The sequence below is a fragment of the Echinops telfairi genome, unplaced genomic scaffold, assembly GCF_000313985.2.
Source record: "Echinops telfairi isolate 266 unplaced genomic scaffold, ASM31398v2 ScPeMD7_7420;HRSCAF=8458, whole genome shotgun sequence".
In the NCBI taxonomy this organism is placed as follows: Eukaryota; Metazoa; Chordata; class Mammalia; order Afrosoricida; family Tenrecidae; genus Echinops; species Echinops telfairi.
In genome coordinates this window covers 49,303,227-49,325,857 of record NW_022111320.1, presented here as the reverse complement: position 1 = coordinate 49,325,857, position 22,631 = coordinate 49,303,227, and the positions used below count along the sequence as shown (strand labels likewise).

The 22,631-nt window shown below is 39.5% G+C and overlaps 1 protein-coding gene across 1 annotated transcript in view; it reads left to right on the top strand.

Annotated features, from left to right (window-relative positions):
• SMARCC1 (SWI/SNF related, matrix associated, actin dependent regulator of chromatin subfamily c member 1) overlaps positions 1-22,631 on the top strand; it is a 132,449-nt gene that overhangs the window by 33,898 nt on the left and 75,920 nt on the right. The window contains exons 5-9 of the mRNA XM_045297402.1: positions 4,058-4,127; positions 8,277-8,352; positions 11,401-11,526; positions 14,734-14,855; positions 16,876-17,000. Coding sequence (XP_045153337.1) covers positions 4,058-4,127; positions 8,277-8,352; positions 11,401-11,526; positions 14,734-14,855; positions 16,876-17,000 — 519 coding nt within the window. The remainder of the gene's footprint in view (positions 1-4,057; positions 4,128-8,276; positions 8,353-11,400; positions 11,527-14,733; positions 14,856-16,875; positions 17,001-22,631) is intronic.

The window sequence follows — 22,631 nt, the reverse complement described above, 5'->3', positions numbered from 1 at the left end:
CTCTCTCTTCCCTACACTCTCTTCCACCTGGGAGAGACTCAACACACTCTGGTCAACCCTGGGAGTGGACAGGGAGGAAAGAGGGGCAATTGCCTCATATCCTCATTCTTTATTCACTCAGCAAACATTTTATTTTTTAATCTGTTTTTCCCCCTCAAACATTTTATTTTCTGTGAATTAGGTAAGGGTTTATATACCATATCATTGTTTTTGCATTCAGCAACATAAACAGCTTATTCAACCTCCGTGGCTTGCCCTCTTTCCACCCTCTCCCTTTCTCATCTCCCTCTTGTAAGATATTACCTTCTCCTTCACCCAGGTGAATAGTCTGGTCTGCTTGTCCACAGGTTCCCAGACCTATTTATTTGGCCGACTGCCCCCTTTTCCGAAAAACAATTATCCTGCACTCCCCAGCAATGAAGTATTGATGTCCTGTAAGCCATAATCCAGGATAAAGTGTGTCTGTCAGGTGGTGGGTTCACGGTGTCTTTGAGGACAGAGGAAAAGTAACTAAAGCATGCAGTGGAGACCTAGAAGGGGTTGAGGGTTGGGTTCAGCACTTGTGTCCATGAACTTGTTTGGCAAAAAGGTGATGTAGTCTTTCAGATGTGAGCACATGAAGAAAGTAGGAAAATAATTAAAGAAAGAAAAAGTAAACCTAAATCTAACACAAAAATAAACTATTAATAGAATAAAGCAACAGCAGTGATGATGATGATGACGATAATGAAGGAATGCAAAGATGAAGAAAAGTACGTATATATTTTAAAATGTTCCACTACTTTGGACTAATCTTGTTATTTCATACTGTTTTCCCCTTTTGTTCTTTGTGCTCCACACGTGTTGGCTGCCTTGTGCCTCTTGACTGAGCCATGTCTTTTCTTATCTTTATTTTTTAATACATAACAGCTTCATTTAATATATTGTTCACATAAAGCTCATCCTTTAAAATGTACTGTCCATTCATTTTTTGCATATTCACACACTTATGTAACTATTAACACTACCTTTCGTCATCCATATTCATTTGGTCTCATGCGCCCCGCCCCCCCATTTCAACCCAACAACCCTAATCTACTTTTTTCTTCCATTTTGGATTTATGAATTTTGGATATTACCTGGATGCAGTCTTATAATATGCAGCCATTTGTGCTTGATGGACTTCGATTAGCATAATCCTAGTATTGCCGGGGTTCATTTCTGTGGTAGCATCCATCGGTACGTCCTTGCTGTGAGCATATCCAACGAGGGTTTGCCCACTCAACAGCTAAGAGATTATTTTTACTTTCTGGCTTTTATGAATCATGCTACTGTTAATAGTCATGGACAAGTTTTTGCCTGGACTTAATGTTTTCTATTTTCATTTACAAAACTAGGTGTAGAATTGCTGAATCATCTAATTTTTGGCATTTTGAACAACTACCGTACTTTTCCCACAGTCTGCACTATTTTATAGTCTGTTGAGTTTCCAATTTCTCCATCTCGCCACACAGTACTACGTATTTAACCCATTCTGTTGCCATCATGATGTGCTGTTGAGTGGAGTCCGACTCTTAGAAGCCCCCGGGATAGAGTAGAACTGCACGTAAGGTTTCCTAGGGGGTAACATCTGCAGGAGCAGTCAGTGAATGCTTTGATCCTGCAGAACTCCTAGAGAGTTTGAATCACCAACCTGTAGATTCATGGTAGATGTCAAAAAGTGTCTGTGTTTTTTATTTGCATTTCTCTTAATTGCTAATCATATAATTAGAGAAATGTCTATTTAGATATTTTGACCTTTTATCCCCCAATTTAGATTATTTATCTCCTGTTATTGTTGAGTTGTAAGAATTCTTTACATCTTATCTTAATTTACATCTTAGTTCTTTGCATGTATCTTTACTTTTTGATTTTTTCTCCTGGTAAATTTGTGCCTTTTTTCTTGAAACTGGCAGTGTAGGGTTGTCCTTGGGAAATTCAAGTGTGTGAGTTCATTTCTTGTACCTTCTGTTTTTTCTGCTTTTGGAACTTGTCAAAGATAACACCAACTTTTTTTGTATTGAAGTCGGCTGTGATGAGGATGGCTATACATTTTTTAAAAAATTTTTACTTGTTTTATTAGGGGCTCATATGACTCATCATAATCCACATCAGTTGTGTAACGCACATTTGTACATTCATTGCCCTCATCATTCTCAAAACATTTACTCTCCACTTAAGCCCCTGGCATCAGCTCCTCATCCCACCCCACCCCCCAGCCATGAACCCTTGATAATTTATAAATTATTATTTTGTCATATCTTGCCCTGTCCGACGTCTCCCTTCTCCCACTTTTCTGTTGTCTGTCCCCCAGGGAGGAGGTCACATGTAGATCCTTGTAATTGGTTCTCCCGTTCCAACCCACCCTCTACCCTCCCAGTATCGCCTCACACCACTGGTCCTGAAGGGATCATCCGACCTGGATTCCCTGTGTTTCCAGTTCCTATCTGTACCAGTGTACATCCTCTGGTCTAGCCAGACTTGCAAGGTAGAATTGGGATCATGATAGCGGGGGCGGAGGAAGCACTTAGGAACTAGAGGAAAGTTGCATGTTTCATCGTTGCTACATTGCACCCTGACTGGCTCTTCTCCTCCCCGAGACCCTTCTGTAAGGGGATGTCCAGTGGCCTACAAATGGACTTTGGGTCTCCACTCCGCACTCCCCCCCACCTTCACTATGATAGATTTTTTTGTTCTGAGGATCCCTGATCCCTTCGACACCTCGTGATCGCACACGCTGGTGTGCTTCTTCCATGTGGGCTTTGTTGCTTCTGAGCTAGATGGCCGCTTGTTTACCTTCAAGCCTTTAAGACCCCAGACGCTATATTTTTTGATAGCCAGGCACCATCAGCTTTCTTCGCTCCATTTGCTTATTCACTCGCTTTGTCTTCAGCAATTGTGTTGGGAAGATGAGCATCATAGAATGCCAATTTAATAGAAGAAAGTATTCTTGGGTTGAGGGAGTACTTGAGTGGAGGCCCAATGTTCTTCTGCTACCTTAATACTAAACCTATAAATATATGCTCATAGATATATTTCCCCATCTTCATATATAAATGGATGGCTATAATTTTCCCCCTAATATTTGATGGATACATTCAATATTTTAAAAGACAGCCCTTACTAGAGAGCTAAGCCATTAGAAAGATTTGTTTAAGCAGAGTGGGCTCACTGTCCATGTTGGACTACCACAATAAGGAATGCGCCTCATGCTTTCCTTTCCCCTAAGATAAGAGGAGCAGGTGGGTGCTTTAAAAAAGAACAGGTGGACTTCATGGTGTTAACCTAGGAAGCAAAGGCTATTTCATATTGAAATTGGCACTAAAATGGGTTTCCTTAGTTTTGCCATTTCTTGGGTTTCAAGGAGCCTGTTTCAGAACTTTCCACCTGCTGCTCAGACCAAAATGTGTAGTAGGACTGAAGACTGTCAGTGCTGAAACGTGGAGTTAACTCAATGCACTGGCCAAAGTCAGAATTCCAAATAAGAATCATTTGATCAGATAGACTAATATTACTATCATCCTGAAGGAAACCTGAAGGAAAAAAACAAGACATCAACATGTAATCACTGTTTGCATTTGTGTTGGGAGGATTAAGTCAGTGGGGATGAGCGATTAAAGAGTAAAGAAAGCACTATTGGTATAGCAGTTTGGACTATAGTATAGGATGCCGGAGAATTACGTTTTCATCAAGGTGATGAGGCCTCAGAGAACAGGAGAGGAAAGGTTCTGTAGGGAAAGGAGGCAGTAAAGAATAGGGGGATTGTGGTGAGAGAGAGAGAGAGGCAGGCAGCCCGGCAGGTGATCCGGCGAGGAGCGTTTTGACTGGCGAGGGCAGTGGTGGACCCCAGGCCTGGAGTCTGGAAAGCAGGATGCAGACTGAACATTCCTTTAATCTGATGGTGTTCATTTAAGCTCTTTCCTTCACTGGTAGTGAACTTACAGTTTGTTTTACGTGAAACCTTGTAAAACAGTAATAGTTTATTAGTTTGTCTCCATGGGACTGAAGTGTTTTCTTTTTTGTTATCTTTCCCTTTCAGAAGAGTGGCTGAGACCGGTGATGAGAAAGGAAAAGCAGGTGCTAGTGCATTGGGGCTTTTATCCAGACAGGTAAGGTTGATAACGCTTTAAGATCTCGTAGAAATGTTTTTTTTGTTTTTTGTTTTGAAATGTTTTTATCAAAGCAAACCAGAAGTATTTATTTGTAGCTTCATTGCACTCGAGACAGATTTGTTGAATCATGTGATTCAGTTCTCATTTTGTGAGTATTCCATTGATTATTTTCTTATTTAAATTGTGGCATTGAGGGCATAATGCAACTTTATGTCATTAAACTAATGGCTGTAGTGTCCAGCAGATCCCTTCAATATGGAAAGCAGCCTGGTAATTTAGATTGATTCGTTTCAAGAAGTAGAAAAAGAGAAAGAAATTGCTCCATAATGTTCAAGATTGCTCGTTGTTGAAGCCCTTTGCTATCCGTTAGTGGGGCTAGCCTCTTGAAGTACGAAACACTTGCTGATTTCATAGATCCGTACTCATCTTTGCTGCAGTACCCTAAAATATGAATAAGGAATATTGCAAGCAAGAGGTGGATGTTAGAGTGGTGAAGCTCCTTGAATCACTATGCATGCCCGTACAGAGCCCAAAGGAACAGGGCTAGCCTTTCACGTAACTTATCTTCCCAGCTCTCCATTAGCAGGCCTTCGCTGTTCCTTTGACTGTTGTCAAGTGGAGGAGATTCTCATTACTGTGCAATTTTCAAGTCAGCCCAGTCTTCTATCCCCTCTATCCCCACTCACGTCTCACCTTCCCACGTCATTGGAAGCAGAGCCCAAGCAGATCATTTCAGCCGTCAGTGTTCCAACACGAAAAAAACCATACTTCCACTTTAAAACTTTAAAATGAATAGTTCTAATAGCAGAGATACTTATTGTTTACATTTCTACTTGTTCTATAAATGATACATTTTATAACTGACTGATTTTTATTTCAGATAGAATTTGTTGATATGGTACCTAAATAGTTTCAATTTATAGGTTCTCTAGCTTCTACTTGGAATTTTTTTCTTTAATAAACCAGGTTGCTCATTTCATAGACTCTTGTATAGTGTGGACTTTTTTTGATCACATAACTGGGGTAGGCTGTGTTATAATAGATTTCTCTGTTTTAAAATGGCAATTGCCTCTAGAGATTGACCAGATTCCAGTTTAATTTTGGAGAGTGATAATAATATTGTGTAAGTGTTCATCCTACCAAGAGATGCGTAATGCCTGTATTATTTTTCAGTTAGTCCTTTTTTTTTTCCTTCAAGTTTTTAGAATTTAATCATATTCTGCCAAAAGTAAACATCTGACATAAATCCTTTCAGAATTTTGTAGTGCATTAACGAAGTACAAAGCTTTCATTAAATACATAAAGCTCTTATAAAATGTATATCTCAACTTCCTTGTTAAAGCAGAAAAGGCTTTCTAAAAATCACTTTATTGGGGGCTTGTACAACTCATCACAACCCATACATATATCCATTGTGTCAAGCACATGTGTACATTTGTTGCCATCATCATTTAAAAACATTTTCTTACTACTTGACCCCTTGGTATCGGCTCCTCATTTTTTCCCCACTCTGCCCCTCCCCCATGAGCCCTTAATAATTTATAAATTATTATTTTTCCATGTCTTGCACTGTCCAATGTCTCCCTTTACCCCCTTATCTGTTGTCCATCCCCCTGGGAGGGGAGTTACAGGTAGGTCATGGTGATCGGTTCCACTTTCTCCCCCTCCCCCTCTCCTTCCCCTTCCCCTCCCCCTCCTGCAGTTCATCTTTTATAGTAACTATTTTTCATTTAAATATATTTTTAAAACAACAAAATATATGCTTATATATGTTCAACATTTAAGCACATATGCATGGTGGTCGTACAGGTTGAGTTCCAATAAAACCAAATTACAGTACATCAACCTGGTAATTAACCTGTAGCAGAACTGACTAAATTAAATGAACTGAGTTTTAAAGGAACACCTGAATAACGCTTTGTACAAGACGTTTCTATTAACAAAGTGCTGCGACAACAGATACTGTAAGTGAATGGTTTCATCAGATGGAAATAGTGAGGAGAAATTTGTTCTCTTCGTTTAGAAGCTGAAGTCTGGGAGGCTTTTCCCTCTGTCTGCTCTGGAGGAGAGCTTATTGCAGTGTTCGTTGGAGAGCTGCACCTGTCTGGGCATCCGTCTTCCCTGGGCTCTGGGAGGGTCTCAGTGTGGGGACCCTGAATCTAAAGGCTCTATGTTCTTGGTGGTAGTAAGTAAGGGCCCTCTCAACTCTGCTTACTTGTTTAATCTCTATAACTCAAAAGAGATTGGCTCAGGATACACCCTCATTTTACAGATTGTGTCCTGTTTGGTTAACAGTGTCAAAAACCAAAACCAAACCCACTCATGGCTAAGTGTTGTGAGATGTGATTTGTGGACACCCAGTGACCCTCTAGGTCCTCATAGGGTTTCCTGGGCGTTGTCTTTCCAGTAGCAGAGTACCAAGCCTATTCTCCCATGCAGTTGCTTGGGATTCACTTCCAAGAAAATACACAGGTACTGTTTGGAAATGCATGCAGGTTGCAGATACTTTTGAGTGGACTTCTGAGTAGTGGCTAAAAAGAAGCCAGTGACTCCACTTTTATTTATTATCGTTTGATTTTGGAATAGCTCATTGGCCAGTAGAATGGCATCAGCAGTTTTAATTTGGTAGATCATTTTGTGTTTATTTTGAATTATAGTGTATGTGGGTAGAGTGATTTAGGGGCTGTTTTGTTTTACCATTTTATTGTGGTTTGGGTGAAAGTTGACAGCACATATTAGTTTTCCACTTCACAATTTATGCACATTCTATTTTGTGACAGTACGTTAAATCCCCACAGTTGAACAGTTCTTTTCCTACTTCCTCTCTGCGTTTTGTCTGCGGGTTGGACCTCACAGATGGGTAACCTGTGTGCACAGACACAGGAACAAGTGAGGGAATGGCTTGGTAAACCAGGCACACATTTGGGGATGAGGCGCTCTCTGGGCAGGAGGGAGCAGCGTGTGCAAAGCAAAGGAGGCAGCAGCTTCCCAGCATCTTGGAAGATCACCACCAAAGGCCAAATGGCTTGAGTCAGTGAGTGACGCGAGGAGAGTATCATGTAGGATCACAGTGACGGGCACAGGCGTGAGCCACTTTCCCTCTGCTTTAGGTGGGTGCCTTTTGAAAGGTTGTGAGCAGATGAGTTACAGGGTCTGACGTTGTTTTCAAAGCATCAATCTGGTTGTGTGAAAAATTAATTGTAGGAGCCAAATGTAAAGAAACTGGTGAGCAGAATTGAATGGGTTAGAAATTGATAGAACCTCGGCATAGTTTGAAGATGGAGTTAGAAGACAAATAGAATTTGGCTATAGGATATAATTAAGATTAGGCTTGAGGATGTTTCCAAGGCTTTTTGGCCGGTGGAACTGAAATGATGGAGCTAGCCTTGGTAGGTACCAAAGAACAAGTAGATAGGGAAACCCCACTGCCTTTGAGTTGATTCCTACTCATAGCGACACATAGGGGTTTCTGAGGCTGTAACTTTTTTTTTTGAAACACAACAATATTAGTTTATTTCCATATAAATATGGCTGCTTTCATTAGGCAATATTAAGCTTCTTTACTTTTAAAAAAATGTCATGTTATTGGGGGCTCGTACAACGCTTATCACAATCCATCCATCCATTGTGTCAAGCACATTTGTACATTTGTTGCCATCATCATTCTCAGAACATTTGCTTTCTCCTTGAGTCCTTGGTATTGGCTCCTCATTTTTCCCTAGGCTGTAACATTTTGCAGGGGCAGAGAGCCTCATCTTTCTTCTGCAGAGTGGTTCGTGGGTTTGAGCCACTGAGCATGCTGTTAGCAGAATAGTGCTGGTCAGTCCAGGGCTTATTCCAGCAGTGCCACCAGGGCTTCTTAGGTAAGAGCAACTTAGTCCATGGGGGCCTTAGTGTTGAAATCGTTTAGGGGAGGAAACACAGAAGTCTAGAAAGAACACCAGGTTGTCTTGAGGGTTCAGTACTGCGAAGGGTACTGGTGAGCTATAGAAACATCCTTTTTGGCAGAATGATAGAGACAAAAGTGTTTGATCACTGGTTATTACTGGGTTCCCCTAGAAAATATATCTTTACTGTTTAATAAAAACAATTTGAATAATGAACTTGAATTCTAATTATTTTTTCCTTTTTTCATTTCACTTACAGCTATGATACTTGGGTCCACAACAGTGATGTTGACGCTGAAATTGAAGACCCACCAATTCCAGAAAAACCATGGAAGGTGAATCATCCTTTTCTAAAAGTCTTTAACATGAGAAAACATGACTATTAAAAAAACAGAACTTCCAATAGTTCTTGTCCACAACAATATTTTAAGAAAGCACAGAGTGATGTTCTTTTTCTTTTCTGTTTAAGAGATATTTATAACCACGACGGCCTCCTTACCCATTTCTGAAGGGAAATGGCTCCAGTGATATGGAAGGGATTCCAAAGCTAAGGAGGAGTCACCTTGTGGTTTGAGATAGTTGAGAGCAGTGAGGTGGAGCCGCAGGATGAAGAAGCATTGCTTGCAGGGGTTTCAGTGAAACAGGAAGCTCTTTAATGGGGGCCACAATCTGTGCATTAACTTTTTTTTCTCAACTTTTAATGTGGGAATTAATCAGAAAGTTAAAAGAAAAATACAGTGTTGCTTTATAACCTTCGCCCAGATTATTTTTTAAAAATGTTCATGAAATTCATTCTTGAATAATATTTTCGCTTAACTATGAGGCCCACATTCTGGGTCATATGCCAATTCCACCAAATGTCTCAGTAACATGCTTCATGATTAATTGGCCATATCTCATGTAGAATTTAGCGCTCAAGTCTGTCTGGGCTGAAACAGCTCTCTACTTTGTCTTCTATGACATTGGCAATTTTCAAGTGTGTAGGACAGCTTTTTAGAACATATTTGAATTTCTGTTTGTGTGAAATTTTGACCTGGCTGTCTTTTTAAAAAAATTATTTTATTGAGGGCTTGTACATTTCTTATCACAGTCCATACATACATCCACTGAGCCAAGCACCTATGTACACCTGTTGCCCTCATCAATCTCAAAACATTTGCCAGCTCTTTCTTTCTTTCTTTTTTTACTAGATCTTTTTTTTATTTTTTATTCTGTAATATCTAATTTTTTTTTTAACATTTTATTAGGGGCTCATACAACTGTTATCCCAATCCATACACACATCAATTGTGTAAAGCGCATTTGTACATCGTTTCTCAAAACATTTTCTCTCCATTTAAACCCCCGACATTAGGTCCTCATTTTTCCCCTCCCTCCCCGCTCCCCCCTCCCGCATGAGCCCTTGATAGTTTACAAATGGGTATTTTGTCATATCTTGCCCTGTCCGACTTCTCCCTTCATCCACTTTTCGGTTGTCCGTCCCCCAGGGAGGAGGCCACACACAGTTCCATGCAATTGGTTCCCTCTTTCCTACCCACTCTCCCTCCACCCTCCCTGTTTTGCCACTCAGACCACTGGTCCTATAGGGCTCATCCATCCTGGATTCCCTGTATTTTCAGTTCCTATCTATACCAGTGTACCTTCTCTGGTCGAGCCGGTCTTGCAAGATAGAATTCGAGTCATGGTAGTGGGAGCGGGGAGGAAACCTTTAGGAACTAGAGGAAGGTTGTATTTCTCATCATTGTTACATCGCACCCTGACTGGCTCCTCTCCTCCCCGAGATCCCTCTGCAAGGGGATCTCCAGTGGCCTACTAATGGGCTTTGGATCTCCACTCCACACTCCCCCCATCATTCACTATGGTAAGATTTTTTTGTTCTGATGATGCCTTACACCTGATCCCTTCGACACCTCGTGGTTGCATAGGCTGGTGTGCTTCTTCCATGTGGGCTTTGTTGCTTCTGAGCTTGATGGCCGCTTGATTACCTTCAAGCCTTTAAGACCCCAGACGCTATACTTTTTGATAGCCGGACACCATCAGCTTTCTTCACCACATTTGCTTATGCACCCATTTGTCTTCAGTGATCCGTTCGACACCCCGTGATCACACAGGTTGATATGTTGTTCCATGTGGGCTTTGTTGCTTCTGGCCAGCTCTTTCTTTATAACACAATGTTGTTTTGATGTTTTCTATATTTAAAAATATTACTTTATTTTATAAAACAGTAAATTACATTATAAAATTTACATACAAATAAAACATTTGCATGTTTTATGTATAAACAACATATAGCAGTATATATATTTTATATTATGAAACAATTTCTATTTTGTTTTGCTCTGAAAAATGTAACAAGCAACTTTTAAAGATTGAGCATCTTAGTAATATTATAAAACATGAGTCAAAGAAGAGGACAGTAAAACAAACAGGTCAGCTCCCACTGGTCAGTGGGGAATAAGATTACTATTCACGTTGAAGCATTCTTAGTATGATTTCTCCTTTGCGTGGCCCTCTCAGAGGTAAATATTATTGTAAATGCTTATCTTTTTCTTGGTATTAATGTTACTGCAAGTATATGTTCCTTCATGTGACTCCTTTTCTGAGTTATTCACCCCCCACTGATAAAAGTTCATTGCATAAATGTTCTTAATATTGGTCGGAACATAAATTGTTTTTTCAGCATTATATTCCTAGATATTATTCATATGATCTACCACAACCACTCACTCATTGCCATCAATGACTCATGGTGACTGTACGTAGAGAACAGAGTAGAATCACCGCCCCCTGTGGTTTCTGAGATTGTTCGCCGCAGCAACAGCAGATAACCTCAACTTTCTCCTGTAGAGGAGGTGGTGGGTTTGAACTGACAGTCTCATGCAGTTAGGAATCTAATGCTTAGCTCACAACACCCCCAGGGCTCTTTGCACCCTTTTGTTTGACTGTACAGTGTATTGTCATGTTGAGGGCATTCGGAACAATGCTGCTTCAACTTTCTTGAACTTGTCTCATTATGTGTGTCCCTAGGCAGTGCAAACATTGACCATGCTAAACAATGACGGGCTTTCCAAATCAATAGTCAACATTTATTTTGCCAAAAATGCACAAGATCTCTGGTCGCTCAGTTTCCAGTGAAGATGTATTTATTTTCTAAACTCCTCTAAAGTCTTATTTCTTGCAATTGTATTGCTCCTATAGCACTTGTTTCCTATAGTCTATACTTTGACTCGTTTTCTCATTAAAAGACCAGAAACAAAAATTAGGAATGGTTAAGTTGCCAGTCACATGTCATTACTAATCTTGTTTATGCATCTGTGAAGATTGAAAATGCATTGAATGATTTTATTATTTTTGTAAATGCTCATGTTTTCATGTGTCTTTAGGTTCATGCAAAGTGGATTTTGGACACTGATGTTTTCAATGAATGGATGAATGAGGAGGATTATGAGGTGGATGAGAGTAGGAAGCCTGTGAGTTTTCGACAGCGAATTTCAACGAAGAATGAAGAGGTATTTGGTTTGGCACCATTACTGTCAATGAAGTGTTACTATTTTCTTGACCTAGATGTTACTGAGTTTTCATTGGTAAACTCTAGCATTGGTTATCAATGATGTGTAAAAGATACTGAACGGTGGTAGTCAATCCCAAAAAGAGGTCATAAAAAGTTCACAGATGCATTGGAATTCAAAATAGCCCAAGTAGTATAGCAGTAGCATAATTAATTGTTTTCTAGATATGCATTTTAATTTCATAAGCTAAGTATCATCACAGTATAATTTTATTTAGCTCATAAGTTTGCTTTTACATTTTTATGTAGCTCACTGAAATTAGTACAGAGTTCAGGCCTTAAAGATCTCAGAGCTTTGTATATAGGTCAGGCCTTTTTTCGACAGTGAACTGCTTTATTGCTGAGATTCCCTATAACCTGTAACTTGAGAGGTAGGAGCACTTGTTGAAGTGTTAGGACAACCTTTATGTGTTAGTGTTGGGCTTGTGGCAGTTCTGGAAAGAGACTGATGATTCCCAGGTCTTTTTTACTGGGGAAACCTAAAATAGATGCTCTTTGGTTTGTGTGTGTGTGTGTGTGTGTTAGTTTTTTGAAAAACCTTTAAAACAGTTTTTTTAAATTCATATCTTGGAAAATAGGGTGCTTTGATATCTATTTTCGGCCCTTTTTTATACGTTCCTACTATAAATTCTGTGTTACAGTGTATGTATGTTCACTTTGCTTTGGGATTTGACTTTTCAAACTTTTTAATCTTAATATTCCATGATAAAAATGCTGGTTTCCCGGTAATGCGTTTCAAACGAGGATTTTTGTGTCATCAAGAATATTCTCGCACATTGTTAAACTCGACCTTCGTAGTTTCTCATACTCGGGTTAAGATGGTTTGTTTATTTACTCAACCAAATCCGCTGCCGTTGAGTCTGGTGGCCCTGGGCAGGGTTTCCAAGGCTGTCCATCTTTCCGGGAGCAGGTCGCCTCATTTTTCTCCCACCAAGTGGTGGTTGCTTTGACCTTCCACCGTTAGACGAGCAGTTCAAGAACAGGGTCCTCAGGCATTTTTTAGCGTAGATATAAAAATTAACTTAATATCCTGTTTGAAAAAGTTACCCTCAGACTACGGTACTATTCAGAAGTATATGTGTTGGTGTGATTTAGATTTTATTTTTAACTGTACTTCACAGACTTTCCTGGTTCCTCAGCTTTCCCATTTAATACCACAGTCAGTGAAAGCAAACGGGGGTTAGTGCGGGCCCCAGAGACCTTGATTGTTTGATATGTTCATCTTTTCATCACATGATTTTACTTCTTCACTGTGAGTCTTACATTAGAAACTGTTATATACATGCACTTTTTATATATTGATTTTATATCTTGCAACTTGGCTGAAATTTGAAAGTCAAGTAGTTGGGAGAATTTTGTGTGTGTGTGTTTACTCTTTAGAGTTTTGTATATGTTTGCAAGTAAAGATAGTTGTGTTATAAGTTGTAACTTGCAATCTGTTTTTTTTTTTAAATCATTTTATTGGGAGCCTGTACAGCTCTTATTAACAATCCATACATCAGTTGTATCAAGAACATCTGTACATATGTTGCCATCATTATTTTCAAAACATTTTCTTTCTACTTGAGCCCTCGGTATCAGCTCCTCTCCCCCCACCCATGATCCCTTGATGAATTATGAATTAATATTTTCGTATCTGATATCACCCGCTGTCTCCCTTCACCCATGTTTCTGTTGTTCATCTTCCCCGTGGTGGTATATGGGGATGATTGCCCCCCTTCTCTCCTCACCTTCCCCCTACCCTCATGGTATTGCTACGCCCATAACTGTTCATGAGGGGTTTATCTGTCCTGGATTCCATGTGTTGAGAGCTTTTATCTGTACCAATGTACATCCTCCAGTCTAGCCAGATTTGTAAGGTAGAACTGGGTCTTGATAGTGGGGGGTGGGGGGAGGCGGGGAAGGTAGCATTAAAGAACTAGAGGATTGTTGTGTGTTTTGTCAGTGCTGTACTGCACCCTGGCTGTCTCGTCCCTTACTTGTGACCCTTCTCTGAGGGGATGTCCAATTGTTTACAGATAGGCCTTGGTTTTCCACTCCAACCATCCTCATTCACATCGATATGATTGTTTATTTTGGGTCTTCTGATGCATGATAAACCTGATCCCGGTGACACCTTGTGATCACACAGGCTGGTGTGTTTCTTTCATTGTGGGTTTTGCCGCTTCCCTGCTATATGGCCGCTTGTTTAACTTCAAGCCTTTAAGACCCCAAATGCTATATCTTGCAATAGACAGACACCAACAGTTTTCGTCACCACATTTGCTTATGCACTCATTTTGTCTTCAGTGATCATGTCGGGAAGGTGAGCATCACAGACTTCCAGATTATTAGAACAGAGTGCTCATGGGTTGAGGGAGGACTTCAGTAGAGCCCAATATCCATCTGCTACTTTAATACATAACATTTAGATATATGTACCTAGACATACTTCCCTATGGTCATATATTAATGTATTTACATACATACATGCTTATGTTTATACTTCTGTAGAAGTCTTTTGCTGCCTCCTCCTTTCCTCCCTTTTCCTTTCTTGCCTCCTGCCCCACTATCATGTTCGACCTTCCTTCAGCTCTCAGTAGTTCCTTTTGTCTGCATTGTACTTGGTCACACCCCTTCAGGCATTTTACGCCCTCCTTGCCTTCAATTTTAGATCTCTTCTTGTTCCCACAATCTTCTTTAAAAGCTACTATGATACAACATTTCATTTAATTCTTATTGATAAGGTAAGAGTTGCTTTTATAGTTTCTTTTTTTACAAGATCATTCGGCTCATCTTTGTATTTTAGCTATTCAACAGAATGTTTCATATGTTCCCAGTCGTTATTGGAAATGCTTTTCCCATCCTGAAAGAACATTGGGAACAGCAGTTTTTGTTGTGTAGGCTGTGGCATGCCAGTCTATGTCAGACACGCGTTGAATACCCACAGGACCCTGCCCCCTGGTATTTCCATTGGTCACACATCACCTTGCGTGTCAGTCTCTTCATTGCTGGTGGTCCGTGATGTTTCGGAGTGTGTCTTTCGTTTCCTCTGAGCTACTGGATGTGATATTGTGTGCATTATGGAAACTCACTCGTCGGCCATTTGTGTGGAAAGTGACCAGTGAGTGAAGCAGGTTGATATTTATTTCCGTTTCCTTTCTCCTAGCCAGTCCGAAGCCCCGAGAGAAGAGACCGGAAAGCTGCAGCAAATGCCCGAAAGCGGAAACACTCGCCGTCCCCCCCTCCACCCACACCCACAGAATCGCGGAAGAAGAGTGGGAAAAAGGGGTAAGCCTGTTCGTGGGATTCAGAAGGCGGAAAACAAGCTCCAAAGATTTATAGATTTTCACATTTTCTTTCTTTCTTTTTTTTTAATCATTTTATTAGGGGCTCATACAACTCTTATCACAATCCATACACACATCAATTGTGTAAAGCGCATTTGTACATTCATTGCCCTCATCTTTCTCAAAACATTTGCTCCCCACTTAAGCCCCTGGCATTAGGTCCTCATTTTTCCCCTCCCTCCCCGCTCCCCCCTCCCTCATGAGCCCATGATAATTTGTAAATTGTTATTTTGTCATACCTTTCCCTGATTTTTATATTTTCTATGACTTGAGTGGACTTCTTTTACTCTCATTGGGAATCCTTTCCTTTTGATAGCTTGTCTGTATTAGGGTATTACCTATCAGGCATAGATGTTGTATTGCTTACAAAGGCACTTTGAGTATAATGCTTTTCCTGTCTCTAAATTAATGTCCAGAAGTGTGGCTGGTAAGAAACCTAAGAAACGATTCACCATAGTTTGGGTTTTCCACCTGCCCCATTTGCGATCCAAAGAATAACCGGAGGAGGTGGGCACACGATGCGGTGTTGTACAGAGTACAGACATGTGCTGTACGTCATTAGCCATGTGGAGGGCACAGCTTCTGTCGAGTGTGTGTTGTGGAAGATAATGAAACTTTCCTTTTACATCCTTGTACAGTGTGCCTGGGCTAAAGTTGCTATTTAATAAATGGTAGATACTTGTTCAATTGAACTTTATTATTACATATGAAATATTGCATATGCAGTAATTTTCATGTCTCCTAACTCAAAATATTTTTATATACTTCCAGAAATTTTAGTTTTCTTAGTGAGAATATGTCAGCTTACAAATGGTATTCTTTTCATTTAATAGTTTGTTGAAGTGTGCTGTAGGCGGGACATTTAGTGACCCACCCGGCATCTTACTTCCTATTGCTTCCCTATATCAGTTCCCCTCTCCAGCTCACCTGGCATTTGAATAAAACAGTGATCAGAAGCATTCGTCTTTGATTTTTCTCCCTTTTCCTCAATTTTTTATTATAAACTTAATGGAGGTATATATCTCATCATCAACCTTATATCCTATATTTTGACCAAGCCTCGCTCCTGTTCCCTCGCCCTGTGTCTACATAAACACACACTTTTGTTTCCTACTTTATTTCCTCTATTTCCTTTTACGTTCCTCTTGTCCTACTATCATGTTCGACCTTCATTCAGCTTTCAGTATTTCCTCTCGGCTTCATTGCACTTGACCGGACCCCACCGAGCATTCTATGCCCTCCTCCCCATCAATTTTAGATCTCCTTAAGATACAAGGTTGAAAAAAAAAAAAAGATACAAGGTTGATGACTTGAATAATTGCATTCTGTGTCCATTTCTTAAGTTCAATAGCATTAATTTTTCTTTTTGATTAGTTAGAATCTCAGGTAATTTAGAGAGTATATCATAGGCTTGACTTCTGTTTTTGTTTAACTTATTTGGAATATATGATTCTTAGCACTAGTGCAGGTGTAGCATCAGATAATTTACTAAAAGTAGCTGTAATCCAGCCAACCTTGCTGTTGACTAAGATTTTGACTCATGGTGACTCCATGTGTTACACCACATAGAATGCCATAGGTTTTTCTTTGTTGTAATTCTTAAGAAACGTGTTCTGCAGTAATACTATGGGTTTGAACTGCCAACCTTTAATTTAGATGTTGATTGAAGACAAACCACTGTGACACTCATGGACAAGAATTGGTAAACTACAGAGAACAGTGTTTTTTTGGTGGTTAATGGGAGGAAGGAGGTATATGTCATTGTTTAGCATTGTCTAGCAGGCAGTGAGTTTATGGTGATGGAAATTCTAATACGTATGGGTGATTGTTGTACAACATGATTAATTCAGTTGTTCCTAAATTATATACTCATTAGCTTGGGAATTGTTGTGATACATATGTGCACTTTATTTCTAAACAGTAAAACAAGTAGTTTATATTTTCTATCTCTTCTGTTTCAGCCAGGCTAGTCTCTATGGGAAGCGCAGAAGTCAGAGAGAGGAAGAAGAGCAAGAAGATCTTACCAAGGGTATGGAAGATCCGACCCCTGTGCCCAGCATCGAGGAAGTCGCACTTCCCAAAAACGGTGTGTGTTCTTCGGCTTACGTATAGCTTAGGCTGTTAGATATGCTGACAGTTAAAGAATTTCCTATTTGTTTATTGAGAAAACTAGAGGTAATGGAAATGGTTTGTAAATTTAATAATTAAAAATTGACATGCTGTTTTAAAAATCCCAGCAAAAAGTCATACACACATGAAAAAATGTACATATCTCCGTACAATTTTACATATTATAAAGCTCTGTTAATTGCTATTGAATCAATTCTGACTATAGCGAACTTATGTACAACAGGAGGAAACACTGCCCAGTTGTTTGTTTCTTTTTTTTTTTTTTTTTAAGGTTTGGAAAAGGTAGACTTTTAATAACTGCTTTATCGCCAGGTTTAAGTGATGCAGTTTACAAAGTAGTTAGAAATTTCTGAAAGGGTATTGTTAAAAAAGGAAAAAAGGGGGAAAGGTGCTCATTCATTATATAAATAAAATCTAGCATTTCATGGAGACACTGCTTTTCAAAAGACCCTGGCCAAACAACTCCCGACCCAGCGCTCGAGGACAGGCTGTTTACAGGCAGTCTGTCCACTAAGCTCGTGGGCAGAATGAGGCCTGCAAGGGGCGCAGGGTACAAAGCCGGGCCCTTCAGACCGTTGGTGATGCTCAGAGTCCAGTTGTTTCTTACAGAACTAGAAATACAAGTAGTGTTTTCCCTTTATAAAAAACAAACCCAGTATGTGCGACTTTGCTAAAATCGTGTATTACAGTGATTGGATCTCTTTCAGTTGTAAAAATACACAGAGTTGTGTCACATGAATAAATACAACCGGTTATTATTATTATTGGGGTTCTATTATACTGTCCTCTATTTACACTATCTCTCCATTACAATCTTGAATAGCTGCGATGAGAGCAGACCTTCTTGATTGGTTCCTGTTTGGGGGAGTACTTAAGTGCTTTGCAAGGACGGATGGTGTTAGCATGTTTGGTAAATGCCCTGTCAAGTTTAGTGTATTTTCTACTCCTAGATTGCTGTGAGTTTTTATCACGGGAAGGTGCTAAATTTTTAAAAATCCACATTCCATATTTATTTAGATGATCAGCTAAGTTTCTCCTCTATTCAAATCAGCAAGGTTAATTGCATTGAATGATTTTAGAATGCTAAACCATTCTAAAGCATATTTGGTATTGATGCTTGTTTAATTATGTTGTATTATTTCTAATAACTTGCTAGATTTAGTTATCTATATCTTCTTTAGGATGATTGTCTCGATTTATGAGATATTGGTTTGTAACGTTCTACTAATTTTATTATACATAAAAAATAGTTTACGAAGGATGTCAGATTAAGTCAAAGCACTTAGTCTTTGTCATTGACACATTAACAAAAGATAGGAACATAGTAAAGAGCATAATTTTCTGCATTTATGATTCGTAGATTTATAAACGATACATTTTGCTTTTACAGGATTTTGAACTTTGCTTATGAAAGTAGTGCCTCTAAGGGTTGTACCTTTGATGGTTTTGCAAAGTAGGGACAGGAGAGCGGGGAGAATCCGACCGACAATGAGGAAGCTGGGTGTGTGCGTGGTATGGTTCAGAATACTTCAACACATTGACTACTCCACGCTCACTGCCATGGGATCGATTCCCTGTGAGACAGAGTGGAATTGCCCTCTGTGCTTCTAGATCTGTCACTCTTCACAGGAGTAGATATCCTCCTCTTTCCCCCACAGAGCAGCCGGTGGTTTTGAACCTCTGACTCTGGTTAACTCAACGTTGATCCCACTACATAGCAACAGGACTCCATTGAAATACAGTGGTTTTAAAATGTTGGATGTATCTGTTTTGGGCTTGCTTAATTGGCTTGATTCACCTTGATATAATTTTCTGAGTTCACCTGGTGTTTGTTGTGGACAGAATACATGTCGCGTTCCCTAGGTGTCAATTATATTGGGATATATCTGCAGTTGGAAAGAGTTTTGGCTGAGCTTCTTTCTCTTTTCATATGACATATGCTGTGCTCTTCATTCATTCGTACGTATAAATAGGAATTTCCGTATAGCATCATTTCCCTTTAGCTAGAAGGAGTTTTTTTCTTTATTTCTATGTAGACCTACCATTTTTATTTATTATTTTCCTTTCTTGTTTAATTGACTTTTTTCAACATCTAGTTCACATTAGCATTCCAGGTAATGATTTTTTTTGTTCTGTGATTTCATTTGATGCTTTTTATAGTGTTCATGTTTTTCTTGAATTTTTCTATTTCCTATATTTTCATGAGTTCCTCTAAATTCAGGAACATATTCAGTATCATTGTTCTTACATTCTGTTCTGCAATTATCAGCTCAGATCTTCTGGTCTGCTTGATTTGGCGATTTTTTTCTCCTTAGTATGCATTGCAAACCCTAGACTATTGGATTTGGCTTCAGGTGTCTTTAGAATTACTGGTGAATCACATGATAGTGTTACTCATAGGTTAGGAGACTTGTCTAGTGAGTGGAATCGTGAAAGTACCTATTCCAATGTTGGGTGGTTGATAAGAAATGTGACTGTGATCTCTCCTAGGTCTGTAACTTGGGGCACATACTTGTGGCTTTTCCAAGTGACCTTTTTTCTTCCTTCTAATAATGTGTCTGTGTTCCAAAAAACAAGTGCATATAATTTTTGCACAAATTTCAGAAATCAGACACATTACTGTGGGATTTCTTTGTTGGCTTAGATAATCACGTGACTTACCTAGATTTTAGGGAAGGAACAATGACCTCACCACTTAGTTTGAGGAATATCATTGCTACATTTTAACACAAGGATGGATCCTCAGATGTATTGTCATTTTTGCTAAATAAAATTTGGCAGCAAGGTCACTCAACTGCCAGTCCCCAGCTCCAGCGATGTCTTAAAGGGACCTCAACTTACAGCGACACAGTCCACAGGCTAGGAGTCCCACAGGTAGTGTAGCCTTTAAATTGAGGCACAGGACAAGCAAGGCAGCCGCACACTGGTCCGATGATCAAAGAGCGAGAGACAAGAAAGGCGAGACTCACCAAGGCATTTATCTCTCTGCCCTTCAGTTAATCCCACTTGTGTTTATCAGCCAGGCTGGCACAATAAACTATCTCACCCTTTCTCAGAGATCTTTGGATCGAAGGATTCATTCCACTCCTTACTTGGTGGCGTGGCGGCAGGGCCCTCAGTGTTTTGTATCTGTGTGTAGTTAAGGTCGCGTTCTTTACTTACGACGGGATCTGATGCCTCTGTTGGGTTAAGTGTTAGATAGCTCACTGCATGGTTGATGATTCGAGATGACCAGCCACTCCATGGGATTAAGATAGGTGGTCTGCTGCCACCCCATAAAGCTTCAGGAACCCTGTGTGTTTATAGAGTCATGATGAGTAACAGCGGGCTCCATCGCTGTAGGGTTTTTTAGGTTATAGTTAGGTTTAGTTTATTGCTTCAAATAGAAAATTGTAAATAAGCAAATATTGATAAAATGCTTTTACTGTATCTTAAGAATCTCTGCTGGGTTAAGCAGTACATTGCCAATCACAAGGCAGGTAGTTTAAAACTTACCAGCCAGTTCTGCCTGAGAAAAATGAGGCTTTCTACTCCTTTAAATATTTATAGTCTTGGAAACCCTATGGAATTCATAAATTTGGTCAGCAGCATTAGTGGATATTGTATGCTCTGTATCAATAGGTTAGTTTTTACCAATTTTACATCTATATGCATTAATGCATTTGGCCTGTAACTTTAATTTTTGAACAATACTTGTTGGGTTTTGTTATCTAAGGAATACTAGTTTCATAAATGTGATTGATATGTTTCCTTCATTTTCTCTTTGCTTGAATCATTATATAATACAAGAATTTTTTTGTTCCTACAGTATTGGGATCATATTTTCTCAGTCTCATGCAATTTACTTTTTCAGAAAATATGATACCAATACTTTTTAAAAACTGATTTTAGGATCAGCTATTTTTGGTAAATATGAAAAATGTCCACAGAGATAGAAAATCTGAAAATATATGTTTGTGTAATCATGTAATATTCATGAGACCTATAAATATATAAGATTTCTGTAAATAATGTATTTGAGAGCTAGAGCAAAGGGAAGATGGAAATTTTTTCCAATACCATTTTGGTTAATGTCATTCTCTGTTTTTTAAAATTGCAAGTTTGTTTCTTTTAATCGGCGCTTATAACAATCCATACATTAATCATATCAATCACATTTGTGCATATGTTGCCATCATCATTTTCAAGTCATTTTTTTTTTCTGTTTGAGCCCTTGATATTAGCTCCTCTTTTTTCCCTCCCTCCGACCCTTGTGAACCATTGGAAAATTCTAAATTACTGTTATTTTAATATTTTACACTGTCTGCTGTCTCCCTTCACCCATGTTTCTGTTGTTCATTTCCCTGGGGTGGGGTATGTGTGTTATACATTGATTGTTGTGATCAATTACCCCCCCGCGCTTCCCCCTATCCTTATGTTTTCACTACTCCCTTTATTGTTCCTTGGGGAAGTCAGGGAAATCTGTCCTGGGTTCCGTGTGTCGAGAGCTCTTAGCTGTACCCGTGTACATGCTTTGGTCTACTCAGATTTGTAAGGGAGAACTGGATCATGATAGTGGTCAGGAGGGAGCATTAAAGAACTAAAGCAGTGGTTCTCAACCTTCCTAATGCTGTGACCCTTTAATACGGTTCCTCATGTTGTGGTGACCACTCCTCACCCCAACCATAAAACATTTTTCGTTGCTACTTCAGAACTGTGATTTTGCTACTGGTATGAATCGGCCGACCCCTATGAAAGGGTCATTCAACCCCCAAATGGATCACGACCCACAGGTTGACAACCACTGAACTAGTGGAACGTTGTGTGTTTCGTTGGTGCTATACTGTACCCTGGCTGGCTTGCTTTCATTGTGACCCTTCTGTGAGGGGATGTCCAATTGTCTACAGATGGACCCCAGTTCTCCACTTTAAACCCTCCACATTTGCATCAATATGATTGCTTGTTTTGGCTCTTCTGATGTCTGATACCTGGTCCCATTGACACCTCATGATCACACAGGCTGGCGTGCTTCTTCATGTGGGCTTTGTTGCTTCCTGGCTAGTAGGCCAGTTGTTTAACTTCAGGCCTTTAAGACCCCAGGTGCTATATTGTCAAATAGCCAGTTACTGTCAACTTTCTTCACATTTGTTTATGTATCCATTTTGTCTTCAGCAATCATGTTGGGAAGGTGAGCATCACATACTTCCAGGTTATCAGAAAAAAGAGTTCTTGCGAGAATGATGTACAAATGCGCTTTACACAATTGATTTGTGTGATTGCGATAACAGTTGTATGAGCCCCTAATAAAATGTTAAAAAAAAAAAATCAAAAGTCGCAGTAGGCAAACATGCTGCAAAAAAAAAAAAAAAAGTTCTTGCTTTGAGGGAGTGCTTCATTAGAGGCCCAATGTCCACCTGCTACCTTAATACTTAACATATAAATGTATGTGCATAGACCTATATGTGTATTGTTATATGCTAATATATTTACATATATACTTGCCTATATTTATACCTCTATTTTTTTTCTTTTTTAACATTTTATTAGGGGCTCATACAACTGTTATCCCAATCCATACACACATCAATTGTGTAAAGCGCATTTGTAC